The sequence below is a fragment of the Hypanus sabinus genome, chromosome 29 (assembly GCF_030144855.1).
Source record: "Hypanus sabinus isolate sHypSab1 chromosome 29, sHypSab1.hap1, whole genome shotgun sequence".
Classification (NCBI taxonomy): Eukaryota; Metazoa; Chordata; class Chondrichthyes; order Myliobatiformes; family Dasyatidae; genus Hypanus; species Hypanus sabinus.
In genome coordinates, this window is record NC_082734.1 from 38252885 (window position 1) to 38262535 (window position 9651).

The 9651-nt window shown below is 45.4% G+C and overlaps 1 protein-coding gene across 2 annotated transcripts; it reads left to right on the top strand.

The window, feature by feature from the left end:
• Positions 1–3067: 3067 nt before the first annotated feature.
• LOC132383246 (zinc finger protein 135-like) lies at positions 3068–8838 on the top strand. Of its 2 annotated transcripts, none has more exons than XM_059954183.1 (2): positions 3068–3136; positions 6689–8838. In XM_059954183.1, the coding sequence occupies exon 2, from the start codon at positions 7430–7432 to the stop codon at positions 8612–8614; it is 1185 nt and encodes a 394-aa protein (XP_059810166.1). In that variant the 5' UTR covers positions 3068–3136; positions 6689–7429; the 3' UTR covers positions 8615–8838. The 2 variants fall into 2 exon arrangements, with proteins under 2 accessions (XP_059810166.1, XP_059810167.1); XM_059954184.1 differs by lacking the exon at positions 3068–3136 and adding an exon at positions 3190–3434.
• Positions 8839–9651: the final 813 nt, after the last annotated feature.

The window sequence follows — 9651 nt, forward strand, 5'->3', positions numbered from 1 at the left end:
TTTCTCTGGCGGAGCGAGCGTAAGTGTTCAGCAAAACGGTCTCTCAGTCTGCGTCGGGTCTCACCGATATATAAAAGGCCACACTGGGAATACCGGACGCATTATACCACACCAGTTGACTCACAGGTGAAGTCACCTGGAAGGACTGTCTGGGGCCCTGAATGGTGGTGAGGGAGGAAGTGTAAGGGCAGGTGTAGCACTTGTTCCGCTTACAAGGATAAGTGTCAGGAGGGAGATCGGTGGGAAAGGATGGGGGGGACGAGTGGACAAGAGACTCACGTGGGGGGGGGGGAGAGGGAAAGATGTGCTTTGTAGTGGGATCCCATTGGAGGTGGCGGAAGTTACGGAGAATTATACCTTGGACCTGGAGGCTGGTGGGAAACCTATCCTGAGTCGGGTGGCGGGCGAATGGGGTGAGGGCAGATGTGCGGGAAATGGGAGAGATGCATTTGAGAGCAGAGTTGATGGTGGAAGAAGGGAAGCCCCTTTGTTTAAAAAAGGAAGACATCTCCTTCGTCCTGGAATGAAAATGTCTTCCTTTTCATCATCAGATTTCCTTCCACTGTTTCTGTGACATCAGTAGACTTGGACTTTGCACATCTTGTCCCCTCCTCGTGGTCATCCAGTGAACTACTGTGCCCAAGAACCAGTTACCTGGGTACTCCAAATATTACCTGCTCCAGGCTGAAAATGACCCACTTATTCCAGCCACACACAAAACACCGGAGAATTCAACGGTTGAGGTAGCATCTGGGGAGATGAATGGATAATTCATAAAATCATTGTGTTACCTTTGTTCATTGAGGAATTCACCTTTCTTCAATGTTCTGTAGTTCTAACTGTCTGCAACTGAGACCAGATTTTTCTTCTGTTTTTTCTGGGTCCTTAATAATGTACTGGGTAACAAGTGACCAGTATCATTCATACCACAAAAATACCACATTGTCAATCTGCAACGACAAAGCCTAAATGCCTACTCTTGAGGTTCAATGGCATTGCTGACTCTAAATCAAATGCCAGGATGCTCACAATAATTAGGAAGTTTCCAGAAGCAATCGTGTACATACTGTGGGCTTTTAGTAGGTCTGTGGGACATGACCCGAATGTGAAGCTATACTAACGCAAAGATACAAACTAGGCTAGTCACAGCTTGATGAAGGGCAGAAATGACCCATTCTGATACAGAGAGGAAGACAGATAATTTGATGCTGCATCTGGATGCCTGAACTGTGTCCAGTTGGCACTGAGTTGTTGTTCCTCCAAAATGTGTTCAGTCTCACTGTAATTGTGTGATGTCAAAGGTCACCATAAAGACTAAAATTATCTTAGCTGAAATATTGTCTTTCACCCACTGACCTTCCTTTCAAGCTTTTTATGGGATAGAAAAGGCAAAGAATTTCTGTTTCAGAATCTAAAACATAATGCACATCAGTTCTACTGTGTCTGTCAGCTCAACAGCACTTGAATGTGAAGGGGGAGATGGTTGAGAAGACAGCACACCAGTTGTAACATGTGGACATGCCCATGATCTGACCTGATAAATGGCTATAGAGTTAATCACACTGAGCTGCCATTCATTGCTTCTCATTTTGGAAGGGATTCACCTGTCCACTACACCTGTAGATACACCAGTAAGTTCACACTGGGGAGATGCCATTCATCTGTTCCGTTTGTGGGATAGGATACATTCAGTCACACGAACTATTGAAATACCAGCCAGTTCACTCCAGTGAACAGCTATACTTGGCTCAGTTTGTCTCTTTCTATTAGTATAGCTTCACACCTGCTCCAGGTGTGGGAAGAGATTCATTTAGTTAATCCACTTTGCGAGGATCCACAATATGTAGGTCGGCAAGGAAATTTACTCAGTCGTCCCACCTGCTGAAACACCAGCAACTTCACATCAGGAAGTTCAGATAAGGTTTGATGTGACTATGATAGTGGCTGAATCCAGTTGGAAATTCCTGAGGGACTGTTAATGTCAGATTCTGCAGATATTGCAGCAGCTCATCACACCCAGGGATGAGTCCTGGTCACTGAGCATTGGAGGGGTTTCTTCTGCTGATCTTAGACTTTAAACAGACTGGTGTTTAACACTGTGGATCTGAGACAATAAATCAGTTCTATTTCAAATCTTGTGTCTCTGCCGCTTATTGTCTCTACAGTTGGAGAGACCACTCAGTTCAGATGGTACCTGCTTCTATCAGTGCTTTTAAATCCATCTCTGCTGTTTACCTCTCACTCACCCTACAATGTCTGGTTGCAACTGGTCACCAGTCTGTGGGTGAAGAGGTTTACCTTGAATTTCCTCTATGAAACTGCAAACTGCAGAAGAAGATGAGTTCACTGGGGGTTTGTCCCAAATATTCCTCAAGAATGAATGTCATGTGCAGTTAAACTCTTTCTGCCCAGGTCTGTTTAATAATTTGGGTCATTTTCACTGATTTCCAAGAGCCATGCCTCACACAGTTGGGCTTTTGTAGTACAACACTCTCCTCTGAAGTATGGTGGGTAAATTCTTGATGAAACAGGGACAGAAACAAAAGTGAGGTCAGTATAAATCAAGGTTTCAGGGCTCCTGATGTGGTGGGGGCTAGAGTTTACGGGGAATAGGAGGAGGAAATCAGACCAGGAAGATGAGTCTACAATTGAAAGATCAGAAACATTTGGAAACTGAGTGAAAGGAGGTTTATGTTTGAAAAATGCTGGATGAACTCAGTGACTCAGGCAGTATCTATAGAGAGTTGACATTTCATGCCTATTTTCCTCTGCTTCGATGCTGTCTGACAAGTTCCAGCAGCATTTTGTGTGTTGCTCCGGCTTCTTTGCATCTCCAGAATCTCGTTTTATTTATATCTTAATTTTCTAAGCGTGTTAAATTTCGATGGCTGTTAACATGAGGTATATTGTTTGTGGGAGCCTGCTACGTTTAAGTAGCATACATAAAAACATTGACTGCTTTTTAGGAATGTCTCTTGTCAGTGCTTGCCTTTAATGTCACCTTGCTTACCAAAAGCCCTTGCACACGTTGCCGCCGGTTGTACAGCGATCAAATGCGCATGTGTAAGAGATGCAGTGCGTTGCCGTGCAGTGCGCATGCGCTGCATAGCAACAGCCTGTAGAAGATCGGTAATAGGTAGGAGTGGGGTTCCGGGCGGGGATTTCATCGGCACTGGCGTCCGCACCGCGACTGAGGGGCAATTGTTGCGAGCTCGGGATACACCGTGGCCCCGCATCCCGGTCCTTTCCCTCTCTCTCAGCCCCACGGGCCGTTCGCGGGCCCCAGGCGCTTTCCGCTAACGAGGGAAGGGGTGGAGTCATTTCTCTGGCGCATGCGCATCAGCGGGGCCGGGACAATCGAGTTTCACTCAGTGATGGATGTGAAATTTCTCTTTGCTGTAGCAGTACAGTACTTCTAAAAAAAACGAATCACGGTATCTAAACTAGATCAAATAATAGTGTAGAAAAGGTTTAAGTGTAGAAAACTGTTTAAGATGGTACTTCTGAAGTGTGGCGTCAGCTGACAGACGACACTTTCCTGTGCTAAGCTGTCACCGCGAGCGAAGGCGCACCTGAGTCGAGGGACGAGTTGCAGAGCCTGTCCACCTAAATCCTGCGCGAAGTTGCATCGACCTAAGCGCCGAGCTGATTGAGAAAGGTCGAGAACAGCGCCAGGGTACAGCCAGCGTATCGCTGCGACGGGACCCGGGTCCTAGTGCGGGGGGTGATTTGAACATCGGCCCAGATATACTAAAAAGGCAGAGTGTCGGGACCGGAGGCAAGGCGGAATGCTGTTGCTTGCTTTCACTGTTTGCATGATTTGTGTTTTTTTTCCCTCTTTGTATATTGGGTGTTGGTATTTTTTGATTGGGTTCTTTCCGGTTTCTTGCTTTGTGGCTGCCTGTAAACAGACAAATCTCAAAGTTGTATAATTTATACATTCTTTGATAATAAATGTACTTTCAACCCCTGAGGTCATATTCATGGCTTCACTGTCCATTCAGAAATCCTCTGTTTCTGAATCTTTGAGTGTGTGCCTTCAGGCTCCTGTTACTCCTTCCTGATGGTAGCAATGAGAAGAGGGCTTGTTCTGGGTCCTTAATGATGGACGCTGCCTTTTTGCTCCTTGAAGCTGTACTGGAGGTTGGGGAGCCTAGTGCCCAAGATGGAGCTCACCAAGTTTACAATCTTCTTCAGCTTCTTTCAATTCAGTGCAGTAGCACCCACCCCCACTTCCCCCAACCAGCCAGTAAGAATACAGTTCCACAATACATCTGTAGAAATTTGCAAGTGCCTTTGGTGACATTCAGATTCAGTTTATTGTCATTTAGAAACCACAAATGCAATGCAGTTAAAAAATGAGACAATGTTCCTCCAGAATGATATCACAAAAGCATATGACCAAACAGACTACACTAGAAAATCCACATAACGTTTGGCAATCCCCAATCCAAAGTCCGGAGAGGCTGCTGCGTATTAATATCGTGCTACCGTCTTAGCGCATTCCCCGGAAAGGAGCTGCAAGACCAAAAACTAAAGCTACAAGACCTGCACAAAACCATGTAGTTACAACATATATTTACAACAGTGCAAACAATAGCATAATTAATAAAAAAAACAGACCATGGGCACAGTAAAAATAGTCCAAAGATGTTAAAGGACTATAAGTTTCAAAAGAAATCACCACACAGTTTCCATGAGTCCCCGGGGTCCCGACAGACTCGCCATCTCACGCCGGTGGCAGAAGGGAATACCCCCGCTACGGACTTCCATGTAAGCCCGACTCAGCTTCGCAGACACAGCACACCAAATCTCCTCCAACTCCTAATGAAATAAAACCACTGTCCTGCTTCTTTGTAGCTGCATCGATATGTTGGGCCCAGGGTAGATCATCAGACAAATTGACACTCTGGAACTTGAAATTGATTACACTTTCCAATCTGATCCCTTTATGATGACTGGTGTATGTTTCCTTTCTGAAGTCCACTATCAGTTCCTTGGGCTTACTGATGTTGAGTGTAAGTTGTTGCTGCAATACCAGCCAACCAACAGATACATCTTGTTCCTGTATGCCTGCTTGACACTATCTGAAATTTTGTCAAAAATAGATGAGTTGACAGCAAATTTAGCTCTGGCATTTAAGATGTGCCAAGCCACACAATCATCAGGGTAGAGCAATGGGTTAAGCATACAGCCTGGCAGTGTGCCAGTGTTGATTGTCAGCAAGCTGGAGAAGTATTACTGATCCGCACAGATTGGGATCTTCTGAGAGGAAGCTGAGGATCCCAGTTACAGAAGGACATATAAGCACCTAGGTATTGGGGCTTTTCAATGAGAACTTTAAGAATGATTGTGTTAAATACTGAGCTGTAAATAGCATCCTGACCTAAGTATTAGCATAGCCCAAGTGATCCACAGTCACATGAACAGCCAATGAGATCACATCTGCTGCAGACTTATTGTGGCAACTAGCAAATTGCAATGAGTCCAGGTCATTACTGAGACAGGAGTTGATTGAGCCATGACTAACACTTCATCACTGTAGTGTTGATAGTGTTTAAGGCAGCACCCTCTTCTTGGTGCTGGTATGATTGTTGTCCTTTTGAAGCAATTAGAGATTGAATCACAAATGAGAAAATCTACAGATGTTGGAAATCAAAGTAACACATACAAAATGCTGGAGGAACTTAGGCCAGGTAGCGTCTATGGAAGAGTAGGTATTCAATGAAAAATTTGCCTGGCCTGCTGAGTTCCTCCAGCATTTTGTGTGTATTACAATGAGAGATTGAAAATGCGGCTGAACACCCCCACTAGTTGGTTGGCATAGGTTTTCAGAACCCTACTGGATACTCCATCAGAGCCTGCCATGTTGTGGAGGGTTCAGCCTCTTTAAAGATAGTCTTCTGTTGGTTCCTGTAAGGTTTTTCTGGGTACAGAGAAAGCCATGGGTGATAATTCTAGCATTTTCCCCAGCATTCCATAGGTGTGTTTGGAGGCAGAGGGAATGGGTGGATCTGCCAGACTGCAAAACTGAATCCAAGCTTTAGGAACTCATTGAAAGATATAGTTTCGAGTTATTCTCAGATGAAGAGGCCACCTTCCAGTGAATGGAAATATCAGTTAATGCTGCAGGGAGAAAATGAACAAAATCCTCCATCAGATTTCACCTCTTTGGATAATGATATCAAACACCTTTCTCGTGAGTAACAAGTGACCTGTAGCTTTCACATCACAAAGGTACCACAATCCAATGGGAAAGACAAATGCCCTCCCCTTCACGTCCATTGTCATTACCATTGATGAGCTCACCTCTGTCAATCTTGGGGGGGGGGGGCGGGTGCTCACAGTAATTAGAAAGTCTCAGCGGTGTACTATCATGTGCACTTTGTAACACTGTGGGACTTGACTAAAACTTGAAATAATCTTAATGGAGAGAGACAAACTGAGCCACATCACCCACTGAAGTCAGGCAGGAATTGTCCATTCTGATACAGGCAGAAAAACAGAGAACTGTTTGGTCAGTCCGGTCCCTGATTTGTACGCAGTTAGAAGATCAGGAATTATTCTTCATAGTTGGGTTGAATCTCGCTGTAACAATGTGATGTCAGACATCATCATCGAGACTAAAATGATCTCATCTGAAATGCTGCCCTTCACCCATTGATGTCTTTTGTAAATCTTTTTACAGGTTAGAAATGACAAAGAATCTGTGTACAGGAATCTCAAACACGACAGCACATCAGTTCCAATGTCCCTATCCAGATATTTAAGGAGTGACCAGATATTTCCTTTGTAACACCGATACATCTTTTGTTGATCCTAGGAGATGGAAGAAGTACCTCATCATAATGGGAAACATACTTTGTGTCTGAAATTAAGTTTTCTGTTTTAACTCAGTGAGTCCACTGGAACCAGGGTGCTGAGAACTCACCAGCATTTGTTGATCTGTTCTGTCTGCGGGAAGCGATTAATTCTGTGATCCAAGCTGACAAAATGACAGAAATTTCACAGCAGTGAGAAGCCGTTCACTTGCTCCGTCTATTTTGGAAGAGATTCACTCTCTCAGCCAGTCCGCAGACACACCAGTGAGTTTATGGGGAGAGTGTTCACTAGTTCCATGTGTAGGAAGAGGTTCACTCAGTAATGTGATCTGCTGACAGATGAACAAGCTCTGACTGTGGAAAGGCTGTCCACCTGTTCAGGCTGTGGGGAGTGATTCAGTCTCATCCGATCTGTAGACGCACCAGTGAGTACACACGAGAGAGACCACTTACCAGGTCAGTCTGTGGCATTCACTTAGTCATGCCACCTACAGATACTCCACTCAGTTCACACTAGAGAGAGGCCATTCACCTGCACAGAGTGTGGGAGGGATTCACTTGATTACCTGACCAACTGGCACACCAGTCAATTCACAGTGGGGGAGGGGATGCTGTTCACCTGCGCAGACTGTGGGAAAGGATTCAATCAATCATCTGACCTGTTGGCACACCAGTCAGTTCACACTGGGGAGAGGCCATTCAACTGCTCAGAATGTGGGAAGGGTTTCACTCGGTCATCTCAATTGAAGGTACATCTGCGAATTCACACTGGGGAGAGGCCGTTTATCTGCTCAGACTGTGGGAGGAGATTCACTCAGTCATCTCAACTGAAGGTACATCAGCGAATTCACTCTGGGGAGCGGCCGTTCACCTGCTCTGAGTGTGGGAAGGGATTCACGCGATCATCTGACCTATTGGCTCACCGGTCAGTTCACAATGGGGAGAAAATGTTCACCTGCTCACACTGTGGAAAGGCATTTTCACAGTCATCCACCTTACTGAGACACCAGAGAGTTCACACTGGGGAGAAGCCATTCACTTGCTCTGACTGTAGGAAGGGATTCACTCAGTTATCTAACCTACTGAGGCACCAGAGAGTTCACACTGGGGAGAAACCATTCACTTGCTCAGATTGTGGGAAGGGATTCACTCAATCATCTTATCTGCTGTCACATCAGCGAATTCACACTGGGGAGAAACCATTCACCTGTTCACATTGTGGGAAGGGATTCAGTCACTCACCTCACCTGAAGGAACATCAGCGAGTTCACACTGGGGAGAGGCCGTTCACCTGCTCTGAATGTGGGAAAGGATTCATTCGATCATCTTACCTGAAGCAACATCAGCGAGTTCACACTGGAGAGAGGCCATTCACCTGCACTGAATGTGGGAAGAGATTCAGTCGATCATCTGACCTGAAGCAACATCTGCGAGTTCATTCTGGAGAGAGGCCGTTCACCTGCTCTGAATGTGGGAAGAGATTCACACACTCATCTCACCTGAAGGCACACCAGCGAGTTCACACTGGGGAGAAACCATTCACCTGCTCAGACTGTGGGAAGGGATTCAGCCGAACATCTGACCTGAAGCAGCATCTGCGAATACACACTGGAGAGAGGCCGTTCACCTGCTCTGAATGTGGGAAGGGATTTTCTCAGTCAAGCAACCTTGTGGCGCACTACCGAGTTCACACTGTGGAGAGGCCGTTCACCTGCTCAGACTGTGGGAAAGGATTCAATCATTTAGCCGACCTTCAGAAGCACTATGGAGTTCACACTGGGGAAAATGTTTAAATTAGTCGTATGCTGGATATTTAACCATCACAGTTACCAAATCCAGAGACAAGTTCAAAAATGACTGTTGGTGTCAAACTGAAATTATTGCTGCTGCTCATCACACCCATTTCTGCACCCCAGTCACTGGAACTGGGAGGATTTTCTTCTGCTGATGTTCACATTTAATGGGACTGGAGTTTAATATTCTGAATCTGTGACAAATAAATCAGTTCTATTTTAAACTCTGTCTCGGGTACTTAGTGAAATTACAGCACACCCAGAGTGTGTCAACTCCGCCCAGCTGGTCCCTACCTGCTCTGTTTCTGTTCCACAACAGTCCTTCTTAATCCTTCCCTGCTGTTCACCTTTCGCTTTCCCTGTAGTGATGTCTTCCAAACAGTCACCATTGTGTAGGTGAGGAGATTTCCTTTGACCTTTCTGCAGACTGAAGGAAGACTGCAGTTACATCTGACATGTTTGGGCTGAGGAAAAATGACATTGTTAGTTACCCACCTTATTCCCTGTCCATTTCAATGTTATGGGTCATTTTCACTTCTAAAGGGCAGTGTCCCACACAACGGGGTTTGTTGGAATACAGCAGTGTGCTCTAAAGTCAAAAGCAGAGCATGGAACGTTAAGTTGGATGTTCAATGGAGCAGGGTCAGACACCAGAGATGGGTCAGCACAGCAGAGTTTCAGTCTCTGGACAGTGTAAGAGGAAATGACAAGGAACAGGGGATCAGAGTGGTTGGCAACAAATGACAGAGTAGCAGCATTTGAAAACTGACAAGAGGAAAAAATTAGGTTGATTTTTACTGTTGACACGCCCAGTGCCTGTTGACATGGAGTATATTGCTTGTGGAAACTTGCTGTGTTAAACTGGCAGCTGAATTCTCATAAAAATATTGACTTGGTTGGGTGCAATTTGGCAGCGGGGAAGGCAATGCTTGTAAGTGCTTTTAATGGCACTGTTCTTACCCAGAAATCTGTGAGTTTAAGAATGTACCATCACTGAATCGAGTGTGCAGATGCTGAGAGTCCAAAGTTGTGCCAAA

Bases quoted from the DNA above. Each gene is read 5' to 3' on its own strand.
- LOC132383246 (XM_059954183.1), top strand. From the start codon at position 7,430: ATGCTGTTCACCTGCGCAGACTGTGGGAAAGGATTCAATCAATCATCT.